This window comes from Nicrophorus vespilloides, unplaced genomic scaffold, assembly GCF_001412225.1.
Source record: "Nicrophorus vespilloides isolate i.1.1-1 unplaced genomic scaffold, Nicve_v1.0, whole genome shotgun sequence".
NCBI classification, from domain to species: Eukaryota; Metazoa; Arthropoda; class Insecta; order Coleoptera; family Silphidae; genus Nicrophorus; species Nicrophorus vespilloides.
In genome coordinates, this window is record NW_017098790.1 from 81467 (window position 1) to 99379 (window position 17913).

The following is a 17913-nucleotide window of genomic DNA, read 5'->3' on the forward strand; positions in this document are numbered from 1 at the left end:
CACATCCAGTTTTATTATGCGGATGTTCCATGTTATAAAACTGCAGCAATATTTTTCTTCTTAAATTATTCCAGTTGTTACGTTTTCGAAAGATTCTGTTAGAAAACGACAGCAAAATGTCCTACTTTTCACAATATTATTTCATTTTTCAAAAACGACAACAGTTGGTAAAATATTTTAAAATTCAAATAAAGCAATAATATTCTATTTCATATCAAATGAATTATTTCTCTATTGCGCTTTAAGTAAAGTTTTCAAAGAAATTTCAAACTTCCAACACAATTTGTACAATTTAAAACTCAAACAAAACAAGAAAGGAAAAGCCGGTTCAATAGCAAATATAAAATTAATAATTTTTCTACTTTTCTATTGCACTTTTTGAAACCGGATTAATAGAGATATTTTGTTTTGTTGAATAAATCGCACAAAAGGAGACTTTATATATAAAAAAATAATGTGTTTTATATTTATAGAATTTTTATTTATTTTGCTGAATTAAAATTTAATTTGTTTTGCAATTTTCAAACCAGTTTACAGTAAAACCGGACTAATCAAAGACGTACTAGGCGAGGTATTTAATATAAGTATTCAGTTTTTAGAAGTACGTTTGTTTAATTTTAATTTTAAACACAAATTACAAAATATCATAATAATATTTTGTAATTTGCATTTTTTCATAGAAAAATCTACTTAAAATTCCTTTCTCAAAATCGTCAAGTAAATTTGCAGTGCTCCTTATCGTCCGAAAATACGGTATTTAATATCGGATAATATTGGGAAACAGCAAATTATTTTTTTCTTAGAAAATGTAACTCAAAAGTCGAAGAATAAATTGAAAGTTCAACTGTCTCCTATAACAAATTGTGTTGGAAATTAGAGGTTCCACTGTATATTGATTAAATCTTGATCTCCTAATTATAAATAATCATGTAGATACATAAACAGACATTCCGACTTTACTAAGCAAATTTTAGTTTATGCGTAAAGACCACATCATACAAATCTCAATCAGCAAACTTGAAGGTAATAGATTTCCCATATCAAAATGAACGAGATACACATACAATATCGCAAAATTCGCATATTCAAAGGGTTCATTTCGGAACAAACGGATTTACCGAACTCTCATTAGTCGCAAAGAATCGGTTCACCCTCCGATCAATAGAACTAATTTAGTTTAAATGATTAATGAATCGGTTTCGACATCCTCTCTCCTCATGTAATTTAATATCGAAGAAGCCCAACATTTATTATTACAGCGAAGAATTTCTCCAACCATCATTTACACACTCAGATGAAAAAAAAAATGAAAAGTAAATAAATTGAATCGATCGGTAATTATATGAAATTAATCGCATACAGTTTAAGCAGATGATTGATTGATCGTTTTCGATGGTTGAAAATAGGAAATTCTGGTTTTCCAACTGTTATTAGCTCATCTGCTGATTTGCACTGACACTAATGAATTTCGGTGTCGGAAGGACACGCAATATTTGAATATTTATCTTCCCGGTTACCGGATACAGTTTACATAATAAATTATTGTTATTGGACAAGGCGAATAACTCATAGTTCGCGGAATGTAATCATCGTTCCTTCGCAGAACGGAATCAACGGAAACGTCAATTTGGCATGATTTCATTAACTTCAAGTTCGGCGCTCGCGCGCTTTGATCAAGAGTTTACGGTTTACTCAACAAATTCTCATGATAATTTCCTGGGAAAACAAGCATTAAGGACGAACAAAGCAGAGTTTTTATTAAATATTGTAGCTTAAATCAATTCTTCGCAGCAGTGGCGGAACTACAATGCGCCGGGGGGGTAGAATTCTTATAAATCTTTATTATTTTACATGCTCAATCACAACTTTGAAAATCAAAAATATTCTGCATTAAAATTGAAAATATAAAACTCCCACATATTTATTTTATTTATTCATAATGATTTGAAAGAGAATACAGGTACTCCTCACTTTACGACCTAGTTTCTTTCCGATGAATATGGGATCGTTATAAAATTATAAAAATTATGCAATAAACTTGATTGGTCGTAAAAGATAGTCTTTGAATTCAATCAAAGTATTTCTTAATTATGTTGTATTAACTCAATTTTATTTCCATACATTTAACAAGATAAGTGTCTATTGTTCGGTACATAACATTTTTGTTTTTTTGCTTGAATTGAATTGTTAAGGAATCGACAAATATTATTTTCATTTAACACATTAAGTTTAATTTCTATTGTAAGACTGTACTATATTAATAAAACTAAACATTAAAGGTAAAAGTGGAAAAAAAGTTTTAAGCGGCAAAAAAAACAGCAAGAGTACTAAAATAATAAATTTGTAACAAACCGAACGGTTCAAGTACAATGCGAAATGGAAAGCAATTTGAAGACAATAACAAAGAAAAAAATTATATGTTCCTTATAATCTGTGGCGTAACTACTGCTTAGCAAGCACCCTAAATTTCTTACTTATGTTCATAATAGATAAGACTGTCCTCAGGTAAGCACGGAGCACCAAAACTAATGATCAAGGATTAAGGTTTGGTCTTTATTTGAATTTTAGAATTCAATAAAACATTTGTTATTAAGTTGCTAACACCCGCATACGAGATGAGCATGTATTGTCCAAAGCTTTGATTAGTAAACTGAGAAAAACAACAAAAAGAGAGTTGGAGAATGACCATCATTGTAATAATGATACAATAAATTTTGATGAAGATATAAATAGAAAGCTTGCTGATTATTTCCAATTATATTTTAAATGCAGTAAATTTTGTTATTACGGTTATAAAAAAATACTTTTCTAAATTAATTATTATTTATGATCTACGAATGATTAGATATGAACAGATTATAAAAATAATGATAGAGCTTTAAATATAAACAAGTTATCTATTATAAATCAATTCGTATCAATCAAATGTCGTAATTTGATTTATAGCCGCACGCAAACATCAATGAATGAATTACAAATTCTACAGTAGCATTTCCAAGTGAATTGAAAGAAAAATAAAACAAATCGAAAACCGTAAACAATAGATCCGGAGTTATTTAATGGGAGTCGGTATTCCTACTTATCTGACAACTCGTAGGAGGAGAAACCGGCTGACGTCACACTGTCTGATCAGTGGAAACAGTGGGAGAGAGAGAGTGAGCAGGATCTGACCTTGCATAACTTTAGTATGTGCCAATACAGTGCAACACGCACTATTTACATATTAGAGTCCTGCTCCAGCTAATAGCATCCTTTGACAATAGAAAAAAAAACTATAAGTGTGTGATTTTTTTTGTTAGTGAAGTTATATAAGTTTTAAAATTTCCAACGGAAAATCATGTATTTTATACAGTAAGTACATAGTATGGTTGATCAATATATTGCCAATTTTCTTTGCTCTCTTCGAATGTTAACCTCACATTTCCTATAAGAAATAGTAGTGAATGCAAACCTCTGAATCAATTTGATTAATGTTTATAAAGGATTTACTTCAATTTTAAATGATAATACATGCTTCATTGATTTTTTAATAAGAAATTATTTGTTGAAATAGGATTCATAAACAATATTAAAATAATCTTAATACAATTTGTATCTTCATAATTTGCCTAATAAATAAATTCAGTTTACTAATAATTAAATTTATTTATTTTATATTAATAAATAAAGTAGCTTTTCTTATAATAATTGTCAGGGAAATTGATTAATCTGTTGTCGTGTCCCAGGGTTAAGAAATCCTTGGACACCGTGGATTATCTCGTAATTAATTATACAATAGATGACAATAAATTGGTCGGACACGACACTGTGACCAATCCAAAACATATTCAGTTTACTTAGACTTTATTCCATTTTAAACTTTTCTTTCTAATAAATTATTATAAGTACTGTACATTACTGTTACAATTAATCAATACAAAGAACATTTACTATCAACACAAGAAAATATTGTATTTGAATTATAATGTATGAATGACAAATGAAACGTTTTTTTCCTATTCATCAATAAACATGAAATAAATTGCAAAGAAAAATGCGAAAAGGAAATAGCAAAGTGATTCACATACAGTCGAGTATTTGAGTTAAATTTAAAAATAATGTAAACAACAGTTACGAAACCTGTGCAAATAATGCTCGTTTCTAAAGCAAGTAAGTCTTCACATCATTTATTTACAAAGCTTTCAACATTTACATTTTTTGTTTTTGATGTAATTATTCACAACTAGAGTTTTTTTTTGTTATGTAATGAATATGATTTTTCAAAGTCTTTGCATTATATATATATTATGTCTATATAGTAATTTAATGTATTAACTTTATTAAAAAAAGGTTAGTTTTCAACTTTATTAGCTAAATTGTATGTTTATTATTAAATTTTGAGTAGAAAGTGACCAATTTTTTAAAATAGATAACATTTGTGAAATTATTATTATTTTTAATTATTTATTTACACTTATATACAACATACAAATTGCATTGGAAATAATGAACTTATAGCCATAAAATTTTTGAACGAAAGAACTTTCATATTAATGATTATTTAATTGATTTTTTGTTTAATATTACTAAGTTTCTACGTAAAAAGCAATGGTAATTTACTCTATATTTTACTTTAATTGCAGTTTAAGTTATATAATGCTATACATAAACTATAAATATGCTATACATAAACTATAAATAAATCACAAAAATTTTTTGTCTACGACAAAAAATTCAAGATATATTCAAGTTCTTGATTAGTCCGGTTTTATATAGTACGAGATATTTCATTCTATTTTTATATGTACATTTACATTCAACGAAGCAATTATAAAAAAAATATTCATTATATCAAATAATAAACAAGATAACATTATGTTAAAATTAGTCATAATTATGTTTATCATTAAATAGTTCAAATAGAAATGAATCATCAAAAATGAGAAATATTTATCAGTAAACAAGTTTTGGTAATTGACTTTTGACCTGTCCTGAGTGAAAACGTACAAATGAAAACATTATGTTAAATTAATTTCAGAAAAAATAAACATGTATTATACGAAATGATATAATTAATAAAAACGTATAATATGTGATAGTGATTACAGTTTCCTGGTTCTCTCAATTATTATGATAATATAAAAATATGTATTAACATTGCTGACGGAATGCATTTGCTATGCTGTAGAAGCAATTTGTAATCAAATTAACTAAATGAAAATAAAATGAGATAATTCGAAGATAATTTCTACTAAAAATGATGTAAACCACAAAATTAAATATATTTATATGCATTATTTCTTTAAGCTTGCATAGTCCGGGTAATCGGTATTGCCAATATAGACTAATTAAAACTTGACTAATCCTAAAACCATAAAATAAGCACAATCTTAAATATATTAATATGCATTATTTGCAAAACCTCGCATTGTCCGGATAATCGCTATCGCCAATATAGACTGTTTAAAACCTGACAAATTGAGGAAGTATATAATAAGCTCAAAATTAAATATATTTATTTGCATTATTTCTATGACCTCGCATAGTCCGGGTAATCAATACCGTCAATATAGACTAATTGAAACCTGATTAATTGAGAAATCATAAAATAAGCAGAAAATAAAACCTTGCATAGTCCGGGTAATCGGTCTCAAAAATATTACTGTTTAACACCTGAGTAATTGAGAAACCATAAAATAAGAATAAAATTAAATATACCCGGGTACTGGGGATCACCAATATTGACTGTGTAAAACTTGACTAATCCAGAAACCATAAAATAAGCACAATTTTAAATATATTAATATACATTATTTGCAAAACTTCGCATAGTCTGGATAATCGGTACCGCCAATATGGAGTGAATAGAACCTGGCTAATCGAGAAACTATAAAATAAGCACAATTTTAAATATAGTGGAACCTCGCTTAAAGAACAAAATGAATTCTAAGAAAAATAACTCGCTTAACGAGGGACGTTTCGCATAACGAGTGACGATGAGAATAGAAGTCCCGGATTGCGCGCCTGCTACATCATTTTTAAAACTTGTGTACACATATTATGTATATTTTTGAATATGTTTCACTATACGAGTAAAAATCTGGAAAATTTGGAACTGATTAAATTTGTTAAGCGAAGTTCTACTGTATATAAATTTGCATTATTTCTAAATCCTTGCATAGTCCGGGTAATTGGTATCGTCAATATAGAGTAATTGACTAATCGAGAAACCATAAAATAAGCACAAAATTAAATATATTTATTTGCAGAATATGCATTATTTGCAAAACCTCGCATAATCTGGCTAATCGGTACAGCCAATATGGACTGATTTAAACCTGACAAATAAAGTAACCATAAAATAAACACACAATTAAATATATTTATATTCATTATTTGCAATACCTCGCACAGTCCGACTAATCAATACCACCAATATAATAGATTGTTCGCAACCGGACTAATCGAGAAACTAAATGCATATACAAAATAAACGGCATAGTAACTATATAAATAGAAAAACTTTTAAAAATTTATATTTAAATATTAATTTTGAGCACTATTTTTTTTTAAATTTATTTTTATTTAATTTGTTTTGAAATTTACAAACCGGATTATACTGAATCCGGACTGATAAAGCCGGACTATTAATGCATTTACATTAGTAACTTTGTCTTCACGTTACTTTCAACAGAAAAATACTATTTTAATCTTATAAAGTCATGTTTCTTGAAATGCAAAAGATATAAAGCACTAAAAACGACTTGACATTAAAGAAACTGTCATAAACTGCAAGTTCAAAAAAAGTTTATTTCTTACTTCTTACTTATGCATAAAATCATTATATTTTTGCAATTTTTTTAATAAAAAAAATATCGTTTTTTCTTAACGTTACACAATAATACATGACATCACTTGTTTTTATTATTCAATTTTTAGTGTTTTTTTTTATTTATATATATTTATTTAGAGATTTTTTAAAATATATTTTTAATGCATCTGAGCTGCAATACTTGAAATTTCTAGTGCTGGTTTTTGAGTGAGCCATGTTTAAGTTATTTTTTTTATTAGTATTTCGCTTTGAACTTTTTCGAATTTGTTTGATATGCTAGTTTCCTTTAATAATAAAATTTATTCAACAAAATAATTACACACATCCACATTGCGTGGATTTCTCTTAACAAATGCACATGTTTTCATATATTTAATCAATAAAGCATAATCATTAATTTCGATTTGTTTTTTAGTTCTATTAAGGCCTGCTGTTTTTGTTTAAATATTCATTCGTTATTCACATGTTGGTGTAATTAATTAAAATGCAGCAAATATTATGCAATTTGATTTTGATAAATATTTTAATAATTATTAATAATAAATCAAGTTTACTTTATTTGGCAACTGCAGATTATAAGCTTAGGAAAAAGCATATGTTATATATTTTAAAGTTAAAAATATTGCCTTTAGTAAATAATAAGAATATTTCTTATAACCTTGTAAATATTAATACTTAATCCATCGTCGTAATATAATTGAATGCAAACACTTCATATATTTGTCAGTAAGCCAGAGCAATTCTTTGATATTTATTTTTGAATCTATTCCTAACGTCTTTGATACCAGTGATTAATTCACAAAACTAAACAACAGAAATGCCATTGAATAATTCAACGACATAAAAACTATATATTCTTTGAAAGTCGATTTATGAAATTGTCACAGTTTTAGAATTTTAGAAAAAAAAAACATAAAATTCACAAATAATTTTATGATTTTGTTTTTCTTATTATATTTTCTGTGACAAGAAATTGTTAGGATTTTGAATGTGTTTTTTTTTTCGAAGCTTTTAATAATAAAGTTAATTGTAAAATCGAAAGTTTATCTTATGCAAATATTTTATTAGAAACATCTTTCAATGCAATCAAACATATATTTACATACTTAAGTAAATAATCAATAATTGACAATTAACTTATCTTGTGATAATAATGCTTCTAACAAAGATAACTCGTTCTACAAGAAAGGTATTGAAATGTTAGAAAAGTTTTGGATTGAAGGAGACTATTTTGATGAATAAAGTCGAATATTGCCCGAAAGTTGTTGTTTTATTAGTCATCCTACGAATTTATTCAGTTCATTATAAATTTACAACTTTTACTATCAAAATTGGCGATCGTAGCGGCTTCTTATGTTGTTTTTAATAGATAATATATTAACAATTGCTTTTTGCGTATTATCATTACGTAATCTATAGATGCACCTGTCATCGTATTACAAATAAAAATAAAAGTTAGTACTTCTTAGATACATTTACGTTCATTATCATTCATAGTGTATATGTAACTTTATATAATGTTTTATTCCTATTATATTGGATTTTTTGGTGGATGTGCAGCAGTTGGTGGTAGAAATAAGGCTGTAATCATAACAAAATAAATCAATATCCAATTTTACACCTTAATATCTTTTTTACAAAGTTTTCATTTGCCTGGTTTTCAACTGAAATGTCGAGTGTGTAAATATATATAGATTTCTTTTATACTTGAAAAATAAAATACGAGAATGTAAATCATGATTGTCGTATCGCATGGAAACCGAAATATTTGCAAATATCATGTGTCGCATAAATAAATACAAAACAGCAAAAATAGACCACATCATGATGTATGTGCATTACGAAAAAAAAATATATCACACGATACGGAAGATGCGTCCCATTGTCATAAATATTGATTTTATGTGATAGACAAAAAAGAACTCAAGAAGTTCTATTAAAAACCTGAAAAATAAATCTTGGAACGACGCCACGAACAAATAAATGAGAAACACAATAATTTTTCAAATGTTGGAAACACTCAAATTTCGTCGTATTTTTGTAATCAAACCAATCGCTAAAATGGTATATCTTGTGAAAAAAATTTAAATCTTTTGCAGAGAAAACGCCGTTACGAAATATCTATAAATAAGCAACTTCATAATACATGAAACATTCGATGATGATGATGTTGATGAAGATTGTTCGTAGTTGGCGGTGTGCAAAAAGCCAGACTAAAAAAAAATAATGGCGATGGCGTTAAGGCTCGAAATAAAGAAAATTGGCAGAAGTCAGGACTTATCCTCGGTAGAGAGAGAACCTGCTCATACCACTTAATATAATGTTCATACAACATTAATAGTCTTCGGTCCCGAGATAAATCAGCCGACTTCCACTTTCCAGCTCTCCGGACAGAAGCAAATCGCTCCAATAAAGAACGCTTTGTTGATCCTTTTTTTTTGTTCGCTCCTTTTCTTTCACCTCAATCCCTGGTGCGGATGAAATGCGAGGAAGGCATGAGGCAGAATGCAACACAAAACACCTACTGTTTTTTTTCTCGATTGCCGTTAAAGCTCAGAAAGGCGCGATAAAGTGAAACAAGGATTAATTGATATCAGTTCAATTACATCTCCTTAATGCAACAAATAAACGAAGTCCTGTTTTTTGTAATTGGTATTGGCAATAACCAACTATTTGTAACCTTGACAAATAACGTGCCACGTAGCGTGTAACAAATCTAGTTTCCATGACAACCATAATTTGTGTTTTAGCAATTATGGTACAAAAGTTTACACTAGTTAATTAGTTTCTTATCTTCATGACTAGTAATCAGTTTGCATCTAAAGTATTTGCGCTTATTTTAATACTTACCAAGTACTAAGTAACATATATTTGTGATTTTCATGACTATTATAGTTTATGTTCCAAGTATTTAATCTTAACTTAGTACTTGTTAGTACTTAGTACATATTTTCTATATAAATAATTTGCCAATACATGAAAGTAAAAATAGTTTGTTTCCTCAGAATAAACAAATAAGTAATTGTAATTGACAAAGATTGCTTATTTCCTAAATATTTTACCTATATTTTCAATGTACTGATATATATTAACACCTCACTCAATAAGTTCGTAGGATGACTTATAGTTGGCGCCTCTATCGCCAAATTCATATGATTTTTAAGAAATACCAAACGACGCTTGTCAAAATTTCATAGTAATCTGACGTTTAGTTCATAAGTTACAGTGGTTTTTACAGTGCATTTTTTCTTTTAAAAAAATAATTTGGCGATTATAATGGATCAAGAAAACACATTTGTGGTATTAAAATTTAAAAAAATATTTGTAACTATACTTGACAAGTACTTTATTACTTAACGAATTTACATGACTATTGGCATGTTCACTTGTCAAGTAATTACACGTGTTACTTCGAAACATTCACGACACAAGTAGTTGTCATTATAAATCAATTTTATTACCATAGAAACAAAAACAGAATTATATAAGAGATCAAATAAATTATTAGCTAGATAAAAAAAAATCTAGCTAACAAAACATCAACAACCAGAAAAATAATAAAAACTTCTAAAAACTTTTCATATAAATATTTTATTACACAGACTTCATGCGTTATTTACTTCTCCCGTTTTCCAATGTTTATGTTTACATTTTTGTCCATCTTCAGATTACTGTAATATTCAAAGGATTTTTCTTTCCTTTTCTCATACATTAAATATATATTCCAATTGCGATACTGTTTTCTCTCGGAATTGTCCATAGACTGGACGGAGAAATGCGTTTTGCAGCACTTCGCCGTCCAGTGCATCCAATCATAGAAATTGCCTGTACAGAAGCTGCATTTTCGCAACTCATTTTAAATCAAATACTTATTACTTCGCTCGTCGCATCCGCATTTATCTCACCTGAATACATTTCCTTCATATCTTGCCAATTTTGTAGCAACCAATATTCCAATTTTATCTCTGTTTTTCTATTACAATTTTCTCAATTTGAAAATGAGCTATTATATGGACTATTTAATTTGAATACTCATAACCATATTTATCGACTATTAATGGCAATTACAATTAGTGTTCAGAACTCTGTACACACCCGATTAGTCTCAAATCAGATGAAAATGCTTATTTGTCTATTTATAAAAATGTCTGTTAACAGATAATTAACAATTATCTTACTAATGAACACACACAACACAAGCAACGTAATAACTCACATGTGTACGTTAACAATATTATGTTTTAAGTTAGGATTAATAACAAATTTGTCAATAAATAAAATAATCCATGTAGTAAAATTGATATTGTAAAATATATCAAATTATCTTATTTAAATCTTTTAATACTTATTTTAGAGCATTTATTTTTATATCATTAAATTTATCTAAATACGCAGTTTATAAATTACGTTCTATTTCCCATAAATAATATAATAAGTCAATGTACTATACATTAGACAGTGATACAATTTTAATTGCTACGAAAACTTGCTTTTATGCCAATTGGCTCATGCTACAACTATATTTATGGACAAATACGTTAAGATACGTTAAGTTAGTATAGAGCAGTGCTTTTTAACCTACGGGTCGTGACTCATAATTGGGTCGCGAAATGACAACTGTCAACAATTAGGTTATTATACAACTATAAACAATCATGATTTTTATTATATCCATTAATTATTTAAATTTGTATCTAAATATTTTGGATAACTTTTTATTTTTATATCCTTTACAATTAATTTTGATAGCTTCATGTAGCTTTGTGGCTTTCGTTCTTATAAAATTACTTGTGTTAATACAAGTAACAGCTAAATTAGCTTTAGTATTCACGAAGATTGCAATAATAATAATAGGAGACTTGACATCTATTTCGTCTAACGCGCATAATACGAAACCACTTTTTTTGTACACCATGAATGTATCTGATGTAAACGGTGAATGTAAGTATAAACTTGCTTTAGATCAATGTTTAACTCAAATGTTTGTAAGCTAAGCAAAAATGTATCTTATGTGAACTGTGAATGCAACTAATAGTGAAACTATTTTTAGTATTTATAAAGTTTGCAATTATTCTTATTGACTTAAAATCTATTTCGTTTAACATACATTATGCGTATACTAAGCGAATGTGTCTTATGTGAAAAGATTTTATGCACTTTTGAAATTATAGTTATAGATTACAACTTGGAGTATTATGTATTTATTTAAATGGATATTTGTACGTTAGTTCAGAGTCACAACAAGAGTTGTATTATCGAATGTACGTTTACTGTAGTTGTTTTACGTTAATGAACTATACTGTCATAGGTACAAAAGCTTTGAATTTATATTTACATATTTACCATCAATAATACAGATTTAATACTTATCAAAAGGAATGCAGATTAAGAGAATAATTTTGCTTCAAGTCGTTCGAAACAGTTGCTCTAATTGTCATGACCATGGGGTAATTCTGGCTCATGGTGGTAAATATAATAGAAACATTTCTCAAGCTCGGGCCAAGGTGAATACGACACATATTTTCGGCCAACAATCCAAACACGAATAAATGGATTTTTTTTTTCAAATTACATTTACAAAAAAAAATCATCGAATTCAATTAACCGCATTTTGAGTTGTTTTTATAATAAAGTTTAAGGGTTGTTTTAATACGAAGTATTTTATTTCAATGCCGGCGCATTTATCGCAAGTTTAAATTTTGAAGGGTCTCTTGCCTTTGATCGTCTGATTTTTTTGCTAAAACTTGCTTGAACTGAAATAAAAAATGCTTTAACTTTTTTTATGCGAAACAGAACGTAATTCAAAGATAGCGTATTCTGATAGGTGACCCGACAACAGTGTCCAAGACAAAATCGTGCAGTAAAAGAACCACGTAAAATGCACGCACGACATTCACTATAGTGTCTTAGGTTCGGAGAGTTTGTTTTCGATGTAATTAAAAAATATATAAAATTTCTCGTGCATTTGACGAGGTTGTTTTACTGCGCTCTTTTGTAACAAAAGCGACCAGTTGAAACGACCATGTTGGAAGCAACCAGTAACGCAATATTACTGCGCGCTTTTGTTACTGCGCCCTTTGGTTACTGCGCGCTTTGGTTACTGCGCACTTTTGTCCTTGCGCTCTTTTGTAACAAAAGCGACCAGTTGAAATGACCATGTTGGAAGCAACCAGTAACGCTTTGTTACTGCGCGCTTTTGTTACTGCGCGCTTTTGTTACTGCGCGCTTTTGTTTACTGCGCGCTTTGGTTACTGCGCAATTTTATCGGCGCGCTTTTGTTACGGCGCCATTCTGATAGATTTATATGATATAATCCTCAGGAAATAAGCACAAGCAGGTGTTTTATAGAGTAACGATTCGAATGTTTACTATCGTTTATCGAACCCGATGTTTGTTTACCGATGAAGCGTTCTCTGTTTGTTATTTTTTTCATTTGGCGTTGCTCTTCTTGACAAACGGCGGATTAGCATAATGACTAATTAGGATTCCCGGTCATGGCTGCAATTTCAGCAAGATTAGATCAGGGGGAGCCGTCATGTTGTGCAGTCAATTACGTGCTGATAGAATGATAAGGAACTTTTTTTCATTTTATGTATATATTAATATACAGCGGAGCGATGAACTACAAAATCAATTCGTTGCAGAAGATTCAACTGTTATACTTTCATGTTAAATTTTACAATGAGAAAGAATGTACAAAACAACTATTTGAGGACAAATTATTAAATAAAAAAAAGTTTTATTATTTATTTATACTGAAAAAAAGTGTAATAATCAATCATTACTAGAAGAAGATTCTGTTCATTGAAATATATATTATCCTTATTCCAAGAATTGTAAGTAATTAGTAATGATTAATTAAGCGTATCACATTTCTTTCTAGAAAATCATGTCTTATATCATTTGTTTGCAATATCTATTACGAATAGTTAAAGTATGAATTAATACTATTCAATACTTTATCTAGTGAATTCATACAATTTATGTAAACTAATTGATGTAATTTTTCCGATTAAAAAATGAATATTCTAACCTCAAATACTATGTATTGTAGATATTAAAAAATTTGGTTATGTTATCTATAAAATCATCAAGTATTTCGTTAACGTTACCTCTTATAACGAAGTCCGCAATTGTCTTAAAATATAAGAAATGCTTAAATGAAGTTTTTCACCAAAAGTTGTGCTACAGGAAAACAATATCCAAGAAATTTAATTAGCAAGAAGGCACAATTTTAAAAATATTGACCAAAGATTTAAAAATGTACTTAAATAAAATTGGAAACGTTTTTATTTTAGTAAAAATTATACTGATTTAAGAATGAGTTGTTGTATTGATCAGTGTTATATGTCATAACTCTATATAAGAAATTGTTAAATAAAAGAGAAATATCATCACGAACAATCAGCTTTACATTCATATTTTAAATTGTGTGTGATTTCACTTTGTATGTCACTTTTTATTGCAGAAAACATTTCTTTGATCATTTTCATTATGAAAGAACGTATCCCAATTTGGCCATAGTATATTAACGAAATAATTTCGTGGGACGAATAGGATCAAAGAATGACTGTAAATATATAAATGGGATAGTAAATTACATATATATGTGAGTTTCACATCTTTTTAATAACTATTATATAGATTTTATAATAATTTTATATGTATTTATAGAAATAGTGTGAGAATTAGCGTTACTAATAGATAATTATTTTTGTTTCTGAATTGGTCGATAGTTTCATCATAGCGACTTGTCCGTAGCAGCTGTGTCGGACTAGTTCGTCGTGGACACAATTCGCTTATAAATAGATCACCCCGAGCCAATTGTATCCTCCTTTTTAATCGCATCCATTCCCGAAAATGGGGATAGACATCCTGCACTTCATACTACCGGTATCAAACGCGCGGAAAATTGGGAAATAGGAATAAAAGTAAAAATATCGATTGATTGGTTCTGATCATCTTATGTCACGTATGTACATAATAATATTTGGTGTACTGTAGGCATCGAATCGCGTTTGTGAAATGTTTGTAGTGTGCAGATGATTTTGTCAGCCAGAGCCGGCTTGTTGATATAATTATATCCACCCACTAGACGCACTCCGAGCCCACTTGAATTATTATTATATCTTGCCACCTATATCACACTCGTCGTGCATAAATCATCACCAAATCTGTACCAAATGCAACCGCATCTGTTGTTCACATTATTGCAAGCACCGAATACTAGCATGGCTAACAATCTCTTATTCATACAGCATAATGACGTTTACTTGTATCAACAACAGAATCCTGCAATTTCTGTTACAAATTATCAAAGTATTATTTCGTAGGCGTTACATTAACCTACAATGTAAGAGCTTAATATTTGAGCCGTTTATTTAGAAAGTGGGCTAAGTCCATTTGTCATTTTTTTCGTTGTTGACTGTAGTAACGTTTATAATTTGAGATTAGTTATTATAAACAATTATTTGCGGTTAAGTAATTAATGTCCACTTGTTGATATTTCGAATCTTTTAGGAGATTGTTTAGTGAAAATATTAATTTTTCATTTTATTACTCGAGCAACATAATTAGATATATATCAAATGCAATATTTAAATTTTCAAATGAAGATATAAATAATTAAAATAACAATGATTTAACTTCAATACTAAAATATTGTGTCTATCCATAATTTATAAACTATAGAACATAACGAGATACTTTAATTAAATATCAAACTTTTACTATTCTTTCAGATAATTTAAGTACAAACCTTAAACTGATATAATCTTAAATTGGGAGCACAAAGACATGTAGTCAACAAGCCTTTCTAACAGGTAATTATTTATTTTAAATATTAATATTATTTATAAAGGGTTTAGAAGAATCAATATTTTCTAGTGTTTCTTTTAACGCCTTCCTATAATAAGAAGAAGAAGAAGAAGCTCATAATTAATGTAAATGAGATTAATTCTTACCGCATTCTATGGAAACTTTATTCAATTTTTTTTACTCACATCAAGTCCCCTTTTCACATCAATCAAATTGAAACCGTAAATCCACATTTTCGTTTACCAATGCATCATCTTCATCTAAACTTTAAATTATAATTTTTTATCCCGAAGTAGTTATTAAATTAGTTAACTTGCATTATATTTAAAGAACGTTTAAGAGTACTGTGTTATCGGAGGATTATTGCAATTTATGTTCCGCGATATATGGAAACCGCATTAATTTAACCAAAAGCAAAAAATGTTGAAAAACAATTAAATTTTTTGAATTCATTTCAAATTTTCGGACTGAAATTTTTGGTTGTCCACGGCTTCAGAGCACCTTCCAAATCTTTTTCATAGTAGACATTCACATTAAAATTGACTACACAGTCCAAAAACACCAACGGAGAGCGACTATCTACCGTCACAGTCTCTCAAACTACCGCTACCAAACTATTCGAATGTCTAAATTTTCAATTGATCTCTCTTCTAAGTAAATTCGATCATTTTGTTTGTTTACGAATTTCTCAATCGGGAAATTTTTCTCATCAGACAAGACGATATTTGGATATTGAGCGCGTTCGTGCAAGCGCAACAGCTCCTTCGCTCTATCGAGCCTTGTTTTTTTTTACCGATGTTCAGTAAGATATTGTCCTTTTTAGAACTTGTAAGACTTCACTTTGAGTTCGATTTTGAGTATTTGTTGCATGGTTATTTTCGATATGTTCAGCTGAGTAGCCATTAGTCTTCCACTGCGTCGTGGATTTCATTCAATTCGAGCTTAAAGTTTCCGAACCACTTCTACCACAGATGTAGTTTTTTTCCTACCACCAAAATATCATTTTGTAACATTACTAGCTTCGTTATAAGGTATTATGGTACGAGACATGAAAGATTTATTCACATTAAGGTGTTCGAGTGCTGTAACAATAGCCACGTTTGTTTTCCGTTCAAATATTGGGATATCTTAATATTACGTTTGAATTCCATCACTGATAACTTTTTTTTCCAAAAAATTGAGATGCAAATTCTTCAGCAGGCTTGTATACAATAAAATCAGCTTTGATTAGGCGAAATATGGACACAACATTGCCAACGGTTCAAAAGTTAATTAATACATTAAATTAATACATAAAACACACAAAAATGTTTTTGTGTGGTTCAAAATACAGGAAGTTCTCGACATACACTGTTTCATACATACATACGCGTTTGAGAGAACTTTCTACATTTCGTGTATGCAGTAATGTTAAATTGAGTATTGAATCTTTAACAATGAAGAAATTTAAGAAAAAATAGGTTTAAATAATATGTCTTCAAATATATAAATTTTATATTTGTACTTATTTCATATCTACTATATATACAGAAGAGATGGTTTCAATGTAGAAGACAATAATAGCAACGTTTGCAGATGACACTGCAATTCCAGTACAAACCCAACAGGAATGAAAAAATAATAGACTATATGGGTAAACGAAACAAAATCGTAGAATGTCACGTTCACAACGAGAAAAGCTTTATATAAAGTAACTACTCACAACAATAATATTAACTTCATTAAGCAAACTGAAATATGTGAAAATCTACATCACTAAAATATTCATCTAAAGGATACCGGATTTTTTAGTGTCTCTTGAAACTATTGTCTCTGTAACTTTAAAAATTAAAAATATCTCGGTAATTATTATCTCTGATAATTAAGCTTTCTTATATAACGAAATCCTCTATTGTCCGAAAACGTAAATAGTTTTTGAAAAATTAACTAAGAAATAGTTAAATGGAGATTGACACAAAATATATCCAGATGTTGTACTGGAAGGAGAAAGTAACATTCAAAATTAGAAATGAAGGTGATGAAATGATGGTTAAATCAATGAAGAGAATGTCACTAAACATATTTAAATGTAGTTTGGCGCAAAATATGACCAGATGTTATACTAGAAGAAAAAAGCAACATTCAAAATAAGTAATGAAGTTGTACAGATCCAATAGGATCAATAGAAAATTACGATGAAAAGAATGTTAGAAATTTATTGAATGCAAAATGTTGTTTTCAGTTGAAAATTTAGAAAACCTTTTAGTTACGAATACAAAGAAAAGGGAATATTAAAGAAATGACTG

The 17913-nt window shown here is 28.7% G+C and overlaps 1 protein-coding gene and 1 long non-coding RNA gene across 4 annotated transcripts in view; one reads left to right on the forward strand and one right to left on the reverse strand.

Moving 5' to 3' along the window:
- Positions 1-17913, reverse strand: part of LOC108563209 — a 59484-nt gene that overhangs the window by 33630 nt on the left and 7941 nt on the right. The window lies entirely within an intron of this gene.
- Positions 3174-17913, forward strand: part of LOC108563206 (probable uridine-cytidine kinase) — a 32116-nt gene continuing 17376 nt past the window's right edge. Inside the window, exons 1-2 of one of the 3 annotated variants that reach the window (XM_017921824.1) lie at positions 3179-3351; positions 15553-15633. Coding sequence is in view for 2 of the 3 variants with exons in the window: in XM_017921825.1 (XP_017777314.1) it covers positions 3338-3351 (14 nt within the window). In the remaining variant the exon portion in view is untranslated. Of the gene's footprint in view, positions 3352-15552; positions 15634-17913 lie in introns of all 3 variants that reach the window. The other 2 variants (XM_017921825.1, XM_017921821.1) reach the window with 2 other exon arrangements.